At 50.8% G+C, this 20678-nt stretch overlaps 1 protein-coding gene and 1 pseudogene across 1 annotated transcript; one reads left to right on the top strand and one right to left on the bottom strand.

Annotated features, from left to right (window-relative positions):
* The first annotated feature begins 1587 nt into the window (after positions 1 to 1587).
* Positions 1588 to 16296, top strand: LOC144166684 (B-cell receptor-associated protein 31-like). The gene is made up of 8 exons (XM_077696198.1): positions 1588 to 1679; positions 1815 to 1915; positions 3133 to 3215; positions 9985 to 10076; positions 11345 to 11459; positions 12163 to 12268; positions 12365 to 12468; positions 15904 to 16296. The coding sequence occupies exons 1-8, from the start codon at positions 1588 to 1590 to the stop codon at positions 15940 to 15942; spliced, it is 732 nt and encodes a 243-aa protein (XP_077552324.1). The 3' UTR covers positions 15943 to 16296.
* LOC144166683 (uncharacterized) lies at positions 8285 to 9389 on the bottom strand (annotated as a pseudogene).
* Positions 16297 to 20678: the final 4382 nt, after the last annotated feature.

Here is a 20678-nt window from a genome sequence, read left to right as displayed (position 1 = left end):
AGACCGAAGCTGAGCTCGGGGCCTGTTTTATGTGGCTTCTTAGGCCCGGTCAAGCTGTGTACCCACGACTTTTGGTCCAAGACGTCGTCTCATAAACATCGGGAAAACAATGAAGAGGAGTAGGAATAACTAAATTAAATTGAAATGGACTCAAAGGTCAACCTTAAGATGAGGGGCCCCCACACGTCTCTACCTGTCACGAATTAGTCAGCTTCGGTGTGAAGGTGAGGTTGAAGCTTCTGCCTTCAACTTGCAATGCGGGCAGCGAGCACACTCAATAACTTTTTTATATGGTCGAGCGGGCCCCTGACAGCTGGGGGCCCGGGGCTGCAGCCCCCGTAGCCCCCACCTTAATCCAGCCCTGGCTACCTGCGCCGGCCTGGGCCACTTCGCGGCCGTGGCCGCCGTCTGCACAGCGACCGTGCGGCTAGCTCAGTGGGCTTTTCGTGCTTCCGGCGCGTTTTCGCATCCAATGGTAATGAACAGTAATAGAAACAGAGTGCCTGGAATCTCTGTAGAACTTTGGTCACGGCCAGCTGCCCGATGAGCTGACGAAATCACGGCGCCTCCGCCGCCAACGATCGGGTCGTTCGTTCTCGAGAGCAGAAGCTCCGCCCTCCGGCCCTCCGATTGGAGCGGCGAGTCGGGCGAGCCGGCGAAAAACGCCGGCAGTGCGGAAGCGGCAAACACAAACTCGTCACGTGTTTGGATGTTGTTTATTTACACAATATCCTCGGGATGTCGATTGCGCGTGGTCCTCTGCTGGCTGCTCGGTTGCGTTTCGCACACTTTAAAATTGATTTTAAATATGTTCTAGGCTGTATTCGCCGCTGATATTTTGCAGATGATGTAAATGTGTTCCCACCAATCTATCTCCGAAGTTATCTTGCCTTCAAAATTTTGTGTCAGTGCCCCTTTAAAGATCCCCAGGTGGTCAAAATTAATCCGGAGCCCTCCACTACGGCGCGCCTCATCGCCTGCGTTGCGTCGGCGCGTTAAACCCTACAATCAATCAATTGAATTGCTGAAGGATACGTGATTAATAGATAATTGGGGTTTTAACCACAGCGAACTTTCCTTTGATGGCCTCTAACCAATTACAACAAGTAATTTATCCCTGGCCAAATCCCCCGTGTGGGTACGTGCCAAAAGCATTGAGGGCATCATCATCATCATCATCGTCGTCGTCGTCGTCATCATCATCGTCATCAAAAAAGGAATGCGCCGTTCTGAACCGCTTGTCTTCGGAACCACTGTCAACTTGGCTCGGCGTTACCCCGTCTGCGTCTGCTCCCGCCGGCCACGGTAGGTCATCAAATTTCGTGTAGCCCTATGTGATCTACTGCGTCAGTTACGCAAAATATCGTTGAAGCATTCCGCTGTCAGTGGAATGCCTTCGCCCCCCCCCCCCCCTTCTCCCCCCCCCTACCTCCACCGGCAACGCGTCACTCTGTTTATTCGATTTTGTGCTAAGAAGCTGGCGTGATGCATTCGAATATATAGCTTCTTAGAGTGGTTCCTCCCAAGGTGCTGCAAAATATTGCACGTTGTGCTTTGTCTGACATTTTTTCAGAGAACAAAATTACAATGGGCATTCAGTGGACTCTCGTGGCCACCTTCCTTTACGCCGAAATTGCCGTGATCATTCTTCTCTTAATTCCGGGCATCTCCCCGAAATCGTAAGTCTCGTTCTGATACACCGTTTAGTCCACTGACGTCCGCATATAGGCACCTTTTCCCGCGTAAGATTTTCCCCAGTACTGCTGCAACCTGCCTGTTATCTTGTCTGTTTTCATCCTTTTCTGTCATTGAAGATGGAACAAGGTATTCCAGTCACGGTACTTCAAAGGCCTCAGAGCCCACGCGGAAAGCTACTTCAAAGTGACGATGGTAGTCCTTGGGCTCGTCTTCTTCGGTAAGACTTCACTCTCAAACGTCTATGTGACAGTTACACTGGCTGAATCGCGTGCACGAGGCGCGACGCTGAGCAAGATGATTATCTTTGTTGGGGTACACCCGAACGCGAAAATGTGTGTCTGCTATATTTCAATACACATTATACCAGTCTCAATCCCCTTTAATACCACCTTACTAGTGATTAGCATCAATCACTAATTAATCATTGACGTTGGTATAATGCACTCCTATACACGGCTGGAATGCTTCGGTTCTCTCCTTGCCTTCCTTGAGTTTTGGTACCGTTCGTGCCAGCGCCGCGGTCATTCAAGGTCACATTGCAATGCGACATTTAAAGCTTCCGCCTTGAAAAACTTCTGCTTGCAGCCGCGCATTATAACAGCGTAGCGCTAGCCAGCCACGAACACAAAATCGTCAAGGGAAGAGTGAAGTGTCAATGGCAAGCATCAAGCGCTAAGTCGCAGGTTAGGCCAAGGCCAGAATTGAACGGAGTTCTATAAGGGGCGGCATTTCGCCGCCGGATTTCCTTGAAATTCCATGAGTGCATGCCTCATGCCTCATAGCGCTTGAAATCTGAATTTGACGTTTTTAGTTCACAGCACCTAAGCGCCCGCTACTGTAGTTTGGCGGCGGCGTTGTCCTCGTTACCGAGCGAACGAAGGGAGAACCGAAGACAGAAAGAGCACGGAGAAGGAAAGTGTGGCGAAAGAGTGAGGGGGAGGGCGGTATGCCGATCCGGAGCGATACGCTCCTCAGCGGCGACACATGGCGAAAGTGCGAGGGGGAGGCATTGAGACATGCTGGGTGGTGGCGACGCGCGGCGAGATGACGCCATAGCAGCGCGTGCCGTCTTTCGCTCGACGATAATGTGCATTCATTTCCTGAGACGCAGTTCGCGGCACCGACGCTAGGCTTACCTCGCTGACTTTTGCGCGGGAGGTTCAAACACGATTTACAACATGCTCGGTGGCGGCGACGCGCTTCGAGACAACGGCAGGGTAGCTCGCGCTGTCGTGCCTTCGCTCATCACGCGATCACTTCCTGAGACGCAGCAGCCTTGCTCCGTGACTGAGAAGACTGCAGTTCGCACGGCGCACAAATTTCGCATTGCGGAGTATATATTTTTTTGCAACCTCATTCGAAGAGTTGTGAATGGAAATGGGGCCGACCAATTTAGAAGGCATTGGTGATGGTTGAACTACTGTCCGCTTGCAGATTCGCTGCGAGAGATGCTCAAGAGCACCACTCAGCGCCAAGAGGCCAAGTCGGAGTCCCACGACGATGGCAACGTGTACATTGTTGCGACTGGCCACCCGAGCGCAGTCAGCGGTGTAGCGATGTTGCCTTGCTCCGTCCGCTATCGACGCGGCGCAGAGCAGAGCGACGAAGTCCTCGAGCCGACGAAGAGTTGAAGTAACATTTATATACAGTATTTACAGGGAAAGCAAACGTTACATCATTCGCACAAAGGCGACAGCACCCTTTCACTCGGTGCTTCCGAAGAGACTGGTGCCGGAGAGAAGCCGCCGAGAAAAAGCCGGCGATGAGAGCCTCCGAGCTTCTTTTATAGCCCGGGAAGTTCGTTGTGGCCCCGAGAAGTTTGAAAAGCTCCAATCAGGGCTCTCGCTGCCTAAAGTTTGAATTCCGACGAATGGTAGCGAAGCGGTGAGTCAGATGCGCCGCCAATGGGGAAAGGGAGAGCGATGCCGCCGCCGTCTCCGTGACCTCGCCTCCGGGCGTAGCGACATGCCCTTGTTTGGGTCGTTCTCCGCTGAGAGATTCAGCCGCGCCGCAGCGTTTCGAGATGCAGGATTCGGCCGCGCCGCAGCGACAAAAGGGAGAGGCGTGACTCAGCCTCGCTGTCGGCGCGTCGCCTCGTGCAACGCCTTTGGGCCAGGCGCTCTGGCACAACAGCACCCCCGCCGCCAGACAATGCGCCGTGAAGACGAGCTGCCTCCACGTGGCTCGGATGCCGGGCGCGCTCGTTCGCCAGGCTCATCCCGGTACACCTCCAGTGCCCCAGGAAAAGGGCGACTCCACCAGGTCCCTCTCCATGAACGGGTACCGCCTGCCAGGTCTGGATCGCAGGTACCTCGCCGTGCTGCCCAGGTGTCTCGACCAGCTTCGTCCGGCCCTTTCGGTTCTGTCCTCGGCCCCGGTGCTCATCGTTCTGGAGCTTGCAAAGAACCGACCGACAACAAGCAACACCCAGCGCAAGCAAGCACCCTCTGTCCTCCGTCAGAACACCAGACTCTAAAGCGTGACAAACTCTCCTAGCTAAGTATCTATCCCAAATTTGGACCCTCTACACCAAGAGGCCCATGCGGGACGTAAAACTCTTAAAAGAAGAACTCACACTAAGTGTCAAACGTAACACACGACATTAAATGATAACTAAGGTTGATTACTTGAAATCACGCGGTGCGGAAATAATCAACTGAGGCAGCAAATGAGGGCAATAATTTTGCTCCCATCTACCTGCTAAGATAAAAGCTGCTCACGAAGAGGCGAAATGAAAGACACTGGGAGGATGAACGCAGCCTTACTTAGAACGCACGGCTTAGTGCGTCTGCGTTAGCGTTCAACTTTCCTTTCTTGTAGCGAACGACAAGATTGTGCTGCTGGAGTATCATACTCCACCTTAGCAAACGACCGCTTTTAGAGGACATGTTATTCAGCCAGGTTAGCGGGCAATGATCAGTTTCCACAACAAACTGGGAACCGGCTACGTAGCACGCCAGCTTCTGTATTGCCCACACGACGCAGCCACATTCCTTTTCGGATGTGCTGTACGCCTCTTCTCTGCAAGTTAGCTTGCGGCTTAAGTACAAAACTGGTCGTTCCCGGCCATTCGCATCCTCTTGGCATAGTACAGCTCCCATGCCACGATCGCTCGCATCGCACTGAATCACGAAACCCTTCGAAAAGTCGGGGGCCATTAGGACTGGCTCCTCGCTCAGTGCTCGTTTGAGCGTTTGAAAGGCGTCCTCCTTCTTGGTGTCCCATGCCACCTTTACTGGCTCAGTCTTTCTGAGAGCGTCAGTTAAAGGACTAGCGAGTGTGGAGTAATCTCTCACATAATGCTGGTAATATCCAGCCAAACCCAAAAAAGCCCTTATCTCGGACTTAGTCGTTGGTCGGCGATAGTTTAGAACCGCGGCTACTTTGATTTCCGACGGTCTGCGTCGGCCGCGCCCCACTACATGTCCTAGGTACGTCACTTCGGCGCAACCTAGGTGACATTTCGACGGTTTGACTGTTAGGCCGGCTTCTTTGAGCCTGCTCAGCACGACTCGTAAGTGCTCTACATGCTCCTCCCATGTGTTCGAAAAGATGGCGACATCATCGAGGTAAGGGAGCGCGTACTCTGAGAGGCCGCGAAGTACATGATCCATTAGTTTCGAAAAGCAATACGGCGCGTTCTTGAGACCGAAGCTCAACATGACGGGACGGAAGGTTCCGAACGGGGAAACGAACGCAGCGTATCTGCTGGCACGCTCAGAGAGGGGCACTTGCCAATAGCCTCGTACGAGGTCTAGTGTGGAAATGTAATTCGCCTTGGATACGGTCTCCACCCGCTCCTCGAGGTTCGGAATCGGATACGTCTGGTCTCGGGTTATCGCGTTGAGGCGTCGGTAATCGACGCACGGCCTGGGGTCCTTTCCAGGTACTTGAACTAGTATTAGAGGGGAGGTGCAATCGCTCTCACTCGGGACAATGACCCCAAGGTCACACATGCGCTTGATCTCGTCCGCCATAATCTGTTTCTGTACGGGAGAACATCGGTACGGCTTGCTACGAACCGGCTCGTCCCGCGTTAACTCAATGTCATGCTCGATTATCGTAGTCTTTCCGGGCCGATCAGAGAAAACATCCTCAAACTCGAAAATTATCTTCTCCAAGTCCTTCTTTTGCGCTTCGCTTAGAGAGGGTTCTAACCTCACTTGCTCCCGCAGGAGATCCGAAGTGCCTTCCTTCAGGTCCGCAGAGGTCAGAATATCTGCGCCTTCCTCATCCTCGGCATTCAAAGCTATGTTCACCACAGCATGACGCTGAATGTAGGGTTTCATCAAATTGCTGTGGTAGATTTTGTTCTGCCGTTTGCCTAGCTTTACTTCGTAGTTTGTGTCAGATAGCTTCGACACTACTTTCGCTGGCCCCTCCCAATGAACTTCTAGCTTATTTTTCTTCGAAGGGCGCAGCAGCATCACTAGGTTACCCACTTCGAACGTACGCTTCCTAGCCGACTTGTCGTAGTACGCCTTCGACAATGCTTGTGCCGCCTTCATGTGGCTCTCAACAAGGTCTTTACTTTTCCCGAGCCTCTGCAGTAGATTAAGAACGTACTCCACCACGTTTGGATCCTCACTGTAACCTTCCCAAGACTCGCGCAGCATTCGCAGCGGGGTTCTGAGACTCCGGCCGTACACCAGCTCCGCAGGGCTAAACCCCGTACTTTCGTGTGGAGCAGACCTCAAAGCGAACATAGCGGCAGGTACGCATGCTTCCCAATCGCGTTTTCGCTCAAAGCAGAGGGCTCGCAGTATTCGCTTTAACACTGAGTGCATTCGCTCCACTGGGTTGGATTGCGGGTGATAGATAGAGCTGTGCACCACTTTGATCCCGCACCTTTCAAAAAAAGTCGAGGTTAGGCAGCTAGTGAAGACGCTACCGTTGTCGCACTGAATTTCAGCCGGAAATCCGACTCGAGCGAATATTGAAAGGAGCGCGTCAACCACTTGAGGAGAATTGAGCTCTCTGAGTGGCACTGCTTCCGGGAACTTTGTCGCGACACAAAGGGCGGTTAGAATGTACCTACAACCGTTCTCGGACTCGGGCAGAGGCCCAACAATGTCGATCACCAGCCGACGGAATGGTTCAGTTATGACTGGTACCAACTTCATAGGCGCCTTCCACTTATCCGTACTCTTGCCGACCCTTTGGCATGTGTCGCAAGAGCGCACAAAGCCTTCGATGTCTTTCCAGCATTTAGGCCAGTAGTACTCTAGCGCAAGTCGAGCTTTTGTCTTTTTCAGACCGAGGTGCCCTGCCCACGCGTTTTCGTGCGCGAGTTCCAGTAGCTGACGGCGATACTTTTCCGGGATCAAGAGCTGCTCGTACTTCTGACCCTTTGCATCCGTGTAACTGCGGTGCCACAAGCCGGACTTCTCATGAAATGAAACGTTCTTTTTCTTTGCGCCCCGTTTCACATTCTCAAGCAAGGCTTTTATCGAGCTATCATTTTGCTGTTCTCGAATGAACGTTGCTCGATCCACCTTGATTAACTCATGCCAGCTGTCGGAGACTGGGGACAACGTATCGTTCGCCTCGCACGGCGGCGCCGCTTCGGTTTCTCCGCCGAAAGGGGTGACGCAATCCGCTTCGGCCGCTGGCGGTTCAACCAACCTATCGCGAGAGTGTGCGGTCGGCTCGCAGCTCGGGCTACATTTCTCCCCCTCCTTAACCGTTTCGCTCGCTGGGGTAGTGTCAAGTTCCTGGGAGAGCTTCCGCGCCTGCGATCTCGTGAGTGCCATGCACGCCAAACTGGTAAAGAACGATTTTCCCTGTTCTTTGAGCAGTTGCTCCGAGCTGTTAGAGAAGAGATAAGGAAAATGCTCGGGGAGCGCTGCGGACACGGCCGCCTCGGTGTTAAGCTTACCAAAACCGCCTTCAATGACGACCCTCGCAATCGGCAAGCAAACGCTCTGCTCCTCGGCAACTTGCCTTATCCACGCGCATTCTCCTGTGCAGTCGTTTGGAGAAACAAGTGACGGGTGGACTACGTCCATAGTTGCTGCTGAGTCTCGGAGTGCTCTGCACTTCTTGCCGTTCACGTTTATCTCCTGCATGTAGGGCTCGAGCAACCGCATGTTCTTTTCGGTTTCTCGGATTGTAGCGAATGCAACCTTCTGTTTACAGTTTGCCGCGATGCGCCCTTCCTTTTTGCAGTTGTAGCAGATTATCTGCTTCCGCGACTCAAATGCCCGGGCGGCATCCGCGCGCTGCTTAGCATCGCTGTTCGATTTTCGAGACTCATCTATGCCTTCCCCAACCGTTTCTTTCGTAGGAGGTGAGTCTTTTCGAAAACTGCGACGCGCTAGCTGTTTCCCTTCCTCAGGCTTCTTCCTAAAAGCGTCCTTACCGTCCGCTTTTTCAATGCGCACCGCCTTATAATGCAACTTTCGGCGGGTGTAGTACTCCTCAGCTAACTCTGCTGCCTTGTTAAGCTTTACTTCTTGGAGCTTATCCTGCAGCCACAACCTGACGTCGTCTTCGACGCAGCGGTAGAATTGCTCAAGCGCTATGCACTCAACCACTTTGTCGCGGTTGTCATAGGCGTCCTCGCCTTTGAGCCACTCAATTAGGTCAGCCTTCAGACGAAATGCGAAGTCTATATGCGACTCATTGCCCTTTTTCGCAAACCGAAACCTCTGCCGGAAAGCCTCAGGCGACAACCTGTATTTCCTCAAAAGAGCCTCTTTGACCTCGTCGTAGCTCTCAAAGGCCTCCTTCGACAGGCACGTTATCACGTCCGATGCCTCTCCAGGAAGCAGGGCTAACAAGTTTTGCGCCCACAGAGACCGTTCGATATCGTTTCGCTCACAAACGTGCTCAAACTTAACGAGGTACTTCGCCATGTCCTCGCCAATAACGAACGGAGGCAGTTGGTCCCGAATTCTCGGACCGTTCGCAGGAGCCGTTGCAGAAGCTACGCTAGGCGCCGGCGAGCCCTGCTGGAACTCTAACTGCTTCAACTCGAACTGCCTTATGGCTTCCCGTTCCTGCCTTTCGGCTTCCTCCCTGCGTTCCTGTCTTTCCGCCTCCTCGCGCTCACGGCGCTCTTTCTTTTCGGCTTCCTCGCGCTCCCGGCGCTCTCTCTTTTCGGCTTCCTCGCGCTCGCGGCGCTCTCTCTTTTCGGCTTCCTCGCGCTCGCGGCGCTCTCTCTTTTCGGCTTCCTCGCGCTCCCGGCGCTCTCTCTTTTCGGCTTCCTCGCGCTCGCGGCGCTCTTTGATTTCAGCCCTGGCCTCATTGACTTCCTCAGCCGTTACGTTCTCCTTCCGCAAGACCTCAAGAATTGCTTGCTTCCGTTTCGCACGGCCTAAGTCAAGGCCCAGCTCCTGGCAAATTTCGATGAGTTCCTTCACTGTAAGGTCCTCCATCGTTTGCACTGGCCTCTTGCTGCTTACCCGCTTTAGAATTCCCTTGCCGTTCCTGTACTATCGAGCTACTAGTAAGGCACGCGCAAGTAATTCTCTACGCTCCTTTGTTTACCTCTCGGCACTAGCTTTGGTTTCAAACACTTTCTCTAGGCTTGAAACACTCAAAGCTATACACAGTGCTTCACCCAGCCCTTCTCTAAACTACCATAACCTGTGCTAGAGAAGTCTGGTGAACTGAGAGAAAACGTCGAGCGCTTACCACACCAGGTAGTAGCCGTTGCCGGTCGATCCCGCAGCTGCCATCCACTGTTGCGACTGGCCACCCGAGCGCAGTCAGCGGTGTAGCGATGTTGCCTTGCTCCGTCCGCTATCGACGCGGCGCAGAGCAGAGCGACGAAGTCCTCGAGCCGACGAAGAGTTGAAGTAACATTTATATACAGTATTTACAGGGAAAGCAAACGTTACATCATTCGCACAAAGGCGACAGCACCCTTTCACTCGGTGCTTCCGAAGAGACTGGTGCCGGAGAGAAGCCGCCGAGAAAAAGCCGGCGATGAGAGCCTCCGAGCTTCTTTTATAGCCCGGGAAGTTCGTTGTGGCCCCGAGAAGTTTGAAAAGCTCCAATCAGGGCTCTCGCTGCCTGAAGTTTGAATTCCGACGAATGGTAGCGAAGCGGTGAGTCAGATGCGCCGCCAATGGGGAAAGGGAGAGCGATGCCGCCGCCGTCTCCGTGACCTCGCCTCCGGGCGTAGCGACATGCCCTTGTTTGGGTCGTTCTCCGCTGAGAGATTCAGCCGCGCCGCAGCGTTTCGAGATGCAGGATTCGGCCGCGCCGCAGCGACAAAAGGGAGAGGCGTGACTCAGCCTCGCTGTCGGCGCGTCGCCTCGTGCAACGCCTTTGGGCCAGGCGCTCTGGCACAACAACATGCAGCTGAGCATTCAGATGTTCAGGGCCCAGAGGAACGTCTACATCGCCGGTTTCTCCCTCTTCCTCTGGCTGTTAGTAGAGGAAATCTTCCCAGTATGTGTGCGAATATTCAAAAGGACATACAAACAATTTTTGTGGAGTTTGTGCCCTCTATCCCAAATGAAAGGACATCACTTGAAACATTTTGAACCGAAACGGTTTTTCTGATAGGGCCCTAAACGTTTGGAAGCGGAATTGTTTAGATCAACCAAACTTAGGTATGCTGCCAAAAGGAACACTGGCAACTGTGACAGCCGTGCGGCAACGAAATTTTGCTGTACGTGAGATGAAAGGGGGTTTTAAAAAGTTGTGCTCAGCTAAAACAACAGCAAAGTGAAGCCTTTCTTTTTCCTTTATGCGGTTTTCGAATCACGCATTGAAAGCGACGGAACTATTTGTATGCATGCGGTAATGTCACGTTTAGACAGTATACAAGGCGCCACCTTTTCAGACTTCAGAAAGTTTCAAGCCAAATTGAAATTATTTCGGTCTGTTTGTTTAGAAATTCCCTGTGCTTACCCACTGTATAAAACTCTGGCTTTCGTATGACCTGGAGGACATGTCCGCCACAAACATCGGTTGTCTGACCCTTTAAGGCTTTAACCATTTCGTTTTCTGTGGTTCATCTCAACTCAGCCACCGCAAATTATTCGCGGCATCAATTTAACGTTAAGTCCTAAAATACGTAAATTGTATACTCTCGGAAACACATATTATAGAAGAGCCAGAACAATATTTTTGTCAGTGTCGCAAATGATAGTGATCAACTTTATTTAAAAGACCATGGCCCCGTAAATACGAGGTGGGCATGGGAGGCGAAAGGGTTCACAGCCTGTGGTGAACGCTGGTGGAGCGCGCAAGTGGTTTAGCTGTATAAAACAACTGCATCGTGGTTTACGCACTGGTGACTTTTTAAGGCCGTTGAAATGTGATTTTCTTTAAAAAAAAAAAAACCTTGAAACGTGCCTCTGGCACGGTTATTAAATCCGCCCATGCATTGGAATATGCATGTTCAGGAACATCTGAAAGAAATAGCGGAATGTTGCTTGCGCCAGGAAAATCACTACCTTGCGGTGGAAAGAAAAATGTCATAAAAAAACTTAGGGGCTCAACAGTCCTCTTCTGCAGCAGTCTTGAAATATCCGAAAAAATGCAAAATCATGGGAAATTCTTCTGTAAGAGGAATTGAACAGCAGTTGTTATAGGTGATGGCTGTGTTCAAACATTCGCGAGCGCGAAATTTTGCGCATCGCGAATTTTGCGCATTAACAGGTGAGCTGATGTAGTCTTCTTGTTTCAGGGTTATCCACCGGTTGGTGACGTTAATTCGCGATCAGGCCAGCCTCCTTGCCGTCAATGAGGCAGCCGTGGCTCAAGCTCGGCCTGCCGCTGAGGCTGCCAGGTCTCCCCTGAAGGTTTGCTGCTTGGCCGTCCTCATTTCTTTTTTTTTCCTGCTTCGCTCGCACCTGCAGTCGAAGAGATCCTTGAAAGCGAATTTCGCATGAAAGACCTCTGGATGTTTTAAAGGCAAAAAAAAAAAATTGCAGAAGCGTAACAGTGTCATTTTTTTTCTCGTTAATGGGTTCTGTTGCGTTGGTCTTTTAAAATATGTGTATGAGATGCAGGGTACCATGCATTGTTCTTGATATTTTTATTTCCTATGTCTCTTCCGTACTCGTCTCATTACTATGTTTTGTAAAGCCCCCCCCCCCTACTTTGGTCAAAGTTTTGACTCGCAGTATCTAGATAAATAAATAAATAAATAAATAAATAAATAAATAAATAAATAAATAAATAAATAAATAAATAAATAAATAAATAAATATGGTATCCTCCACAGAGCCGAGATGAAGAAAAACTCAGAATAGTCATGAACCTTCTTTCGTTGTGATGCGCTGATGCGTTGATATGCACTGATAATGTAGTATACCTCTTAATGCATGATTTAATACCTGTATTTTTCCTTCTCGTGGAAAAGCAACTCCCATCGGATGAGGGCCTGTTTCCCTTATTGTCCGATCCATTATGATGCCTCCAATCTGACATTTAATTCCGAATTTACAATCTGACACTACTTGTGAGTGGGATAATTGGTCCATGCTGTTTTCCATTTCACAGAAGGGCTCCGAAACTGCCAAGCAGAAGAAGACGGTCAGAATACAGACCAAGACCGTCGAAAAGCCAAAGGAGGAGCCGCAGGCTGCGTATGAAAAAGCCTGCAAAGGTACCTCAGGCAGACCGGCCACGTTCGAACTTGTTTCTGGCGCGAGCCAGATGGCTATTCGGACACTTCTGTAATACCCTTACCGTGTACACGCAGATGTGGACTACATGACTTCGAACCTTGACGCCCTGAAAATGCACGCCGAGGACCTGTGCAAGAAATACGACCGACTCTTCGACGAACACGCGCAGGTCGAACAGGTGACGAATGCCGTCAAACGTCTCGCTAGAAACGGGCAATGTGCTACAGAACAATTATCCTTGTAACCAGTGTTGAAACGTCCCTTGAGATTAGGTGGAATATACCAACAATTTCGTAACGTGATTTTTCATGCGTAAGCATTCCTAGGCGACTCGACCCTGAAATGTGTCCATTTGTTAGTCAGTAACGTGTGACACGATGCCCTCAATAGGAGTGCATGAACCATGTGGTGTATTTTTTAAAGGGGCCCTGAAAGGCATTTTGAGCACACTAAATGAAGTAGCGCAATCGTTAGATTGGGTCGTCAAGGTCATCTGGGCCAAGTATTACTCTTTTACGCGCAGCGGAAAGCTCACACTTTTGTTGCAAAGTTTGTCGTTTTTTTCTCACCCTTTCCTTCGTGTTTTTGGACGCCGCCATCTTCACATGTCTACATCATCGATTCCCCGATGTTCGTCATGAGCTAGACATCCTGCTATTGGGCGGCTTTTTCACGCACTTCCGGCAAAGAGATGAGTCGTCTGCTCAGCGTCGACTCGCCGGCTGATCTGCCAGCGTAGTGCCGGAGTGCGTGGACATTTTACAACAAACAAAACAAGTGTAAACAAACGCTTAACCGTTCGTATTGAATGCAACACGGCCATAACACGACATGGATATTCTCTTACCGGAGTACGCCCCATAAAGAAAGCCCCGTGGCACTTCTTTCGTGAAATCGCAGAGAACGCCCTGAGCCGAATGCCCGGGTTTGACGGATACATTTTTTTCCACTTCAAAACAATCCAGAGATGCGTTTCGAACGAACACAACGTCACAACATGCGTTGCAAGTCTGAACCGCGATTGACAGACGATGGGCTGCCTCCTCCTGCCCCTCGTAAATTCGGCACTCACCTCGCGCGCGGTTTGCGGGGACGAACAGCAAGTCACTAAACTCTGGCGCGCAAGCCGAGATGGCTTTTAGCCACGCACACTGCACATACCCCATGCGAGGTTGAGTCGTACGTCGCTCGAGAAAGATAATCCAGGCCATGGGAAGCACTATCCACCCGCAGAAGCACAACGTCGCATTTCATCGCGAAACAAAGGCGTCCACAACACACACACCATCGCCTCCTGTAATGCCAAACGCATCTCGCACTTCCAAATGAGAGTGAGTAGTATGCCTGCAGTGCCCATATGCCGCGAGGTGGGGCCCCAAGCTGAACCGGGATCACGCAACCGTAATTGACCTCTGGGGCGGTTTGTGCCTTGTTGCCAAGGCAACCGATGTTTGAGATCGTCAAAGAAAGGCGCTCGCTCCAGCGCTAGAAAGCTCAGAGCCGCGCCGGAGCATGTTAACGTTGCCGCTCTCCACCACGCGTCGCCCCAAGCTGAACTGGTCACATGATGGAAGCGTTTTGTGCACGGGTTCTGTATCGGCTTAAAATGTCGTTTTCACATGGCGCCGGCAGGAATTACCACCACCGCAAAATAAGACCCGGCACCAGCGGGGCCACATCTGATACGGCGCTTTTTGGATAAACAGTGCGCGGTGCATGAAAGGGACCGAGCGCAAGATCCTCCCCAGCGGCTGCGAGTTCGCCGCCGATTAAAAGTCACGTGCTGCACTGCAGCAACGCACACCGCGAAAGGGCAAGGCCAGGCCACCGCACACATGCGGCCAGATTTTTCGTTCGCTTATCCATCCTTGAGCGGAGTGCGGAATTCATGGTGTCAACAAAACTTGCCCGTAGCAGACGGCAGTCGGAGGAGCGTAATGCGGAAGTACGTCACCGCTGACTAGCGCAGCATCATGGGAGGCAGTGCTCGCGCGCCGTCAACAGTTGAAAAGAGGAGGAAACGCGGCGCGACGATAATGCGCGGTTTTTGATTTACGATTTCTCAGCTACTACTCATCGCTTTAACAAAATTCTTGCGGGAGGAGATTGCTAATACATTGTCTTATTTGGTTACATGTAGATCCATGCATCGGCGGAAGGTATTTCAGGACCCCTTTAAAATAGTTCTGGAGTAGCAAGCCCTACCATTAGTGGGGCTGACCTCTTCAGCTTTCATTAAAGGTTTTCTCTCTCTCTCTCTATTAAAAGGGCGTTTACTCAATAAACAGGCATTTTAATAGGAGTATACCTTGAGTTGAACAGAAATAATAGGCTTAATGAATGGAGTACCTTCAGTACAACTTGGCAACTCTGTCACCCAGAGTTCACTTCGTTGCCTTCATCACCTTTCCGTTGCTCCGCGTTGGTAGAACTTAGCTCCTGATGTACTATTCCGTAGAAAGCGTTTCGGGTGTGTTTTTGCACATGTAGACTGATGCCAAAAAAGAAGAGCCTGCCAGAATTGTAGCTTATTATATTTTCTGTGCATTGTTAGACAGATCAATTTAATGTGTGTTTCAATTTCATAAAAACTGGGGAATTGATCTTTCGCTTTTTTAAAACGACAGTCCTTAAAGGGACCCTGCAACACTTACCATCGACTAATCGGAATGTATTTTGGGGTAAAGTCTATTGTCCCAGCAATCTCCTCCCGCAAGAATTATGAAAATCCGTTCCCTATCACCGAAACTACGCGCGATGAAAAATCGCGCATAAATGTTCCCTCTCAACTCAGCCGCGGACAACGCGACGAAAGCTGCGCGCTCTCTCCCGGAGAGGGGGGCGGCGCGCGGCGTTCTGTTCGACGGCCTTCGATATGTCACAGGCCGGGGAGTTTCGTCCTTTTCCCCGCAACGTGGACGGGCCTATTTCCGGTCTGGTGCCACAAAAGAGCAGGTATAGTGCCTAGAATATACTGTATATTCTAGGCACTATATATTCTAGGCACCAGTATATTCTAGGCACTATAGAGCAGGCATGGCTGCCTGCTCACAAGCAAGCGCTCAGGCTGGTAGGGCGTTTTTGGAGCAGTAAACGTTTGTTGTGGAGTGGGCTCGTTGAAAGTGGAATATTTAGTTCGTCACTCAAACTCCGCGCTCACTCAAAACAAAAGAAACACCAAAAGCATGCGGACAGGTTCAGACACAAAAGAGGTTCATACACAGCGCCGACGACGGCTGATCGTCACAGGGAATGCCAGAATTTAGCCGATAAGTTGACCTGCGACAGCCAATAGGACAGCCAGGACAGCCATGGCCCGATTGACGTTGCAGAGGCCATGCCAGGGGTGCATAATGAGGAGAATTGAAGAGAGAGCGGTTGGTTTTTCCGCGTCTTTCACGGCGATTTGCGCCCTTACCGTTTCACGTGCACGTGTAGTATTTGGCTCGGGTGTTGCTGGAAGTCTAATCTAAACGTCGCGCAGGTTTACTTGCACTGCACGAAGAGTGTTGCAGGGTCCCTTTAAGTATAGGTATGCGCACTTTTCATCTTTTCGTAATTTTTTGGGTTACTTCAGTAGCAATTGTTTCCTTTTTCTTTGTTTTTCCTGCAGACGGTGGCTGCCGGTGCCGAGACCAAGAAGGACGACTAGAGATGGTCTAAACTCAGCATGCCAGTCTGTGGCTGCTTTGTGTGGACTGAGTCTGTGCTCAAGGATGCCATTGTTCTCTTTTCGCAATACGGAACGCGTGTTCGCCATGGTTTGATATTCAACACATACGGAACATTGCACATCAGCGTTTATAGTGTACCTTTTTCTGCAAGTATTTATCTGTGATGCATTTTCGCGTAATTAGACGGCGTATATGTTTCCCTGTTAGTGATGTAATTCTGGAATATATTCGACCGATATATATAGCGCTAGCCACGTCCACGCACGACACTGGAGTGTGCTTCGTGGACTTCGTACCTGCGGACGAAAATCGTGTCTGTATGTTGTCATATAAATGCGGCTTTACTAAGTTATTGGTTTTGCAACTATTTTTCTGAACTAAAATAAATACAAAGGAAATTGACGTGCCTTGGTTGTTTTTTGGGGGACGGATGCACGTCAAGAGAAGCAAAAACAAACAAAAAAAACTGGCGTAGTGTTAAGGATCTACTACATTATACGAGACTCTGGTTTGTACTTTGCTGGTAGCAACGTATAGTAACCCCAAGCTATCGTTGTTAGCCTAAGAGCTTTCGGTTTTTAAGAGCGGGAATGTTGCATGTGGACACACATATAATGAGAACTAGTGCGTTGATCATCCAGTAACTGTGTTGAATTACACTAAAATACAAACCACCCGAAGTCAGTTTCACATACATGAAACAGACGGCGAATGATGTCGATTTTAGCGTCGTTCAACTCAACGTTACTAGTTGGTCAGCACACCGGTCTTCATTTTACGCTGACCCTGTTGCTCCCTTGATCAGAGTAAACCAGAAGCAGCTTGTGAAAATTTAGAAAAGGGCTATCAGAGCTAACAGAAGCATGTGGATAGTTGAATCCTCTGCATTATTCCGAGCGCATATTGATAAAATTTCTGCACTTTTACTGTAAGCACAATGCACCACATTCCACATATTTCACATTACATGGAATAACAAGGCAGGCAAGGTTCCTACAGGCCGTTGCTTTGAAACACTTCTTCTCATAAAAATGGCAGCAGGATCATCACAGCATGATTTTCAATTCCTGCATCTGCAGTAAAGCTTCGTATTGGGTTATAGTTGGCAAACTTAAACGCTGTCCGTTTAGACATCCTGTGTGTTTCCTTTCTTAGGGGCCGACATCGCCAATGTGTTCCGCGCTTCCCGTTGCGACAACGTCTGGATTGTGCCCATAAATGATGCACCACTCTTTGAAACCTTACAGACAACGAAACCAAACTTTAATCCCGCATAATTATAAGGTCTAGTGCAGTTATTACAGGTAGGCGTGCAGGTAGTACAGGTTTCGTAGAGGTAGAATTGTTAGTACAGGTAGCAGGTAGTATTATAAGGTATAGTACAGGTAGTACAGGTAGGCGTGCGCTGCTGTCGCGAGGTGCACGTTATATAGATCGCATACGTGTTTGGACAATGCAAAGGTAGGCAGGGCCTTCCCAGAGAAAAGTATCGCCTGGGCAGTTTGGTAAGCCAGTTCATTGCCTCAGTATCATCTGCACTGTAACGTACCCATTCGAAATATATGTATAGATAAAAGCTTTATTGGTCGTGGGATGGTGGGGACGAATCAGCCGCCTCGGTCCAGGCAGCCGCTGAGGGCCCTGATGATCTGGTCCGACAGCTGCCGCTGCTCTTGGAGACTGGCCGCAACAGCCAGCCACCCTCCGGTGCAATGGTGTGGTTCGGTAGGGTTGTAAGGGCACTGCCAGAGGATGTGGCCCTGGGTTGGGGGAATAAGGCAGTGGGGACAAAGTGGGACAGGGGCGCCTGGCGTGCGTTGGAATAGATGGAGCCGAGTGGGCGTGTGCACTGTATATGTTAGCGCCTGCCGAATGACTACTTGCTCGCGACGGGTAAGCCCTGCCGCGAGCAAGTAGTCGTATTATTTCTCGAATTATTGTTCCTCCAGCTCTGGTTCCCTCGAGACGCATTATCTCTGTCAGTAACCTCTGCGACGCCATCAAGCGGGGTGTAGAAGACTGGCTCTCCCGTATGACCTTCTTATTCGCCGCTCCGTGAGGAACCGCAGTTGCTGTCCTCAGCCCTTTCCTGTGCAACGCTTCGAGGCTCTCATACTGGGATTCTGAAGGAGAGATCAGAGGCAAGTGGTAAACAATACGACTCAAAATCAGTGCTGAGGGCAGTTTAATTATAGACGCCGGGTTATTACACCCCCCCCCCCTCCATAGCTCCAGCAATCCTCCTCAAAATGCTCTCACAGGGAAGCAGAGCCGAAATAGTCATGTCATGTCCACTGCCCGTCGCCATTACAGTCTGCTGTACAGGGTTACACCAACTAACCGCACTTGAGTGGCTTGACGGATAGACAGGCTGCACAGTGTTAAATTAACACGGGTGGACCGGCGCCGGTTTCCTGGGAAACGAACAAAACAGTACTTCTCGACCGAGAGCGTCAGTCCGACGGAGGGCAGATATTTCTGAATGGTGTGAACACTTCGCTGAGCCATCACTGTCAGTCGCTTATGTTGATATCCGGACAACCAGACACACATAGTCAGCGTACACAGATACGTGAGCTCGTTGTCGAACTTCTTCTAGTGCTCCATAAAAAAAAAAAGGCAACGGCATTATGCAACTTGTTTCAAACTTGTTTCAACTTGTTTCAAAGACCTGTTTCCAACCTTTAATCAGTGTCCGTCTGATTATTCCACACACGAGGGGCGGAAAGAGGGAAAACTAACGCTGTCGCATTACTGTCCCGATGATCCCATCGGCTGTTCTTCCAATATTGTTTGTGGGTGTCTGTAAACCATTTTACGCATATCTAAAGAATTCTTCGATGAAACTAGACAATTAGTGGCCACTGCGGTTGGAGGCACAACAATCATTATTTCCATCGTCAAGTGTCATCGTCATGTTTAGCGGATATGAGCGGGCTGACCGGCAAAGGGGCGCATGTGGGCCATTTACCCAGTCCTTGTACTCCTCATTGCCCGCTTTTACAACAGGAAGTTCAATAATCCAATTAACCATGTGATCGCTGCAGGAATTTAAGCAGTTTATTTCAGATGGTTGAACCATGCACTTTCACTATACCGTGAACTGATGCGAGCAGAGTCTACGTTAGAAACATTGTAAGGTAGTAGTAAAGCACTGAATTCTTATCTCGGTGGTGGTGTGCTGCGCAAGTTTTACAACAAGCTGTATATGGGTCTGATCTCGGGATATTTCGTGTCCGTGGACAGAAAATCCCTTTAGCGTGAGCGCCGAAAGCGCGAGCACAGGGATTTTCTCTATGGAGGACATTCCTCCATGCCGGCGCAGGGAAGGCCTTGATGCTGAAGCGCTCGGCGGAGCTCTCCTCTCGGCGCCGCGTGGTGGGAGCAGAAGCAGAGCAGATGCTCCAGCGTCTCTGGTTGCGAACAGTCCGCACATATCAGCTAGGCATGGCTCCGCCGAGCGTCACCGGCGCCCCTCAAGACGCGACGCAACACTTAGTATAAAGGCTTGCGTAAAGCGGTATCGCCCACTCTTGCGTGCGGGCTTGTGCAACGTGACGAGGTCGCCGCAAAAATACAAAGGAAAAAAAAAAACTCCCACCTCCCTCGCGGGGGCGAAGGGACCGCGTTTTATAGCGCGCATAACGTTGAGGGGACTGCGTAAGCCGGTCCCAGTCGATGACGACGTTGGCGTACTTGTAAAGCGGCGTGGACTCTAGGTGTTTGAGCCAAGCGTGGACGTTGCTTCGCCGGAGAACGGCACACCGGTTATATGCGCAGCGCGCCCGAAGGAGAGGAAACCGCGGAAGAGAGAGTACTGCACATGCGCCGGCCCCAGCGCGTCTGCCGCGACTATGACGCAACACAATCCAACACAATCCACTTTAATCCAATCCAAGCCAAGCCAAGCCAATCGAATTGAATCCAATCCAATGCCCCTCGCGAGAGAGTGTTCGCTATCGGAGAGGAGAGGGGGGTGAGCGGCGGAGAGCGCAGCTGGCGCGGCGAGGAGAATGGGGGAGGGGTGGACAACGCCGACGACGACGACAACGACGACGACGCCGGAGGGACAAGGCGATGCATCTAAAATACCGAACGCACGTTAGCGTGCGCCTCGCGAAGAGCGAAGGGACCCGGCCATCTCGCCACCTTCGAGAACGCTCTGCCCAGCGTTCGTGGCGTTATATTGGCGTGCTGCTCTTGCCAGTTCACATGCGTTCGCGTTTGAAGTGGGGAGCACAGACGCCGAGTTCGCAAAGCCAATTGCCGCTGGTTCTAGATCATGCTAACGCGGGCCACTTTGCGGACAAGGCTATCCGGTCCTGCAGTCATGAAGAACTTTCAGCGGCAAGTTCGGAAATAAATGTTAGGTGATGACATATGAAGAAGAAACTTGGGGGCCTTACTGAACAACTTGAAAGCAGACTTGGGACGGCTCAACGGGCCATAGAATGAATAATGATCGGAGTAACGCTGAGAGACAGGAAACGAGCTTCCTGTATCCAAGAACTAGAAAACTGTTGCAGTGCCAGGGCCTTGACGTTTCGTGTCTCGAGGCCCTGGCACGTTCCCGGTTCGCCAGGTGGCTGCTACTGCGCAGTAAGCTTGTCTGGTTGGTGCTTCGTATTCTTAAGACGGTGCTGCAGCGTGTAACAACTTTTGGTCTTTTTTATTTGAGTGCCCGAAACTTCTCGGAATAGTTCGTGGGCAGTCC

This window comes from Haemaphysalis longicornis, unplaced genomic scaffold (genome assembly GCF_048455015.1).
Source record: "Haemaphysalis longicornis isolate Haplotype H1 unplaced genomic scaffold, Haemaphysalis longicornis Haplotype H1 scaffold_181, whole genome shotgun sequence".
Lineage (NCBI taxonomy): Eukaryota > Metazoa > Arthropoda > Arachnida > Ixodida > Ixodidae > Haemaphysalis > Haemaphysalis longicornis.
Note: the sequence above shows the minus strand (reverse complement) of the source record. Positions and strands in the feature narration are given on the sequence as shown.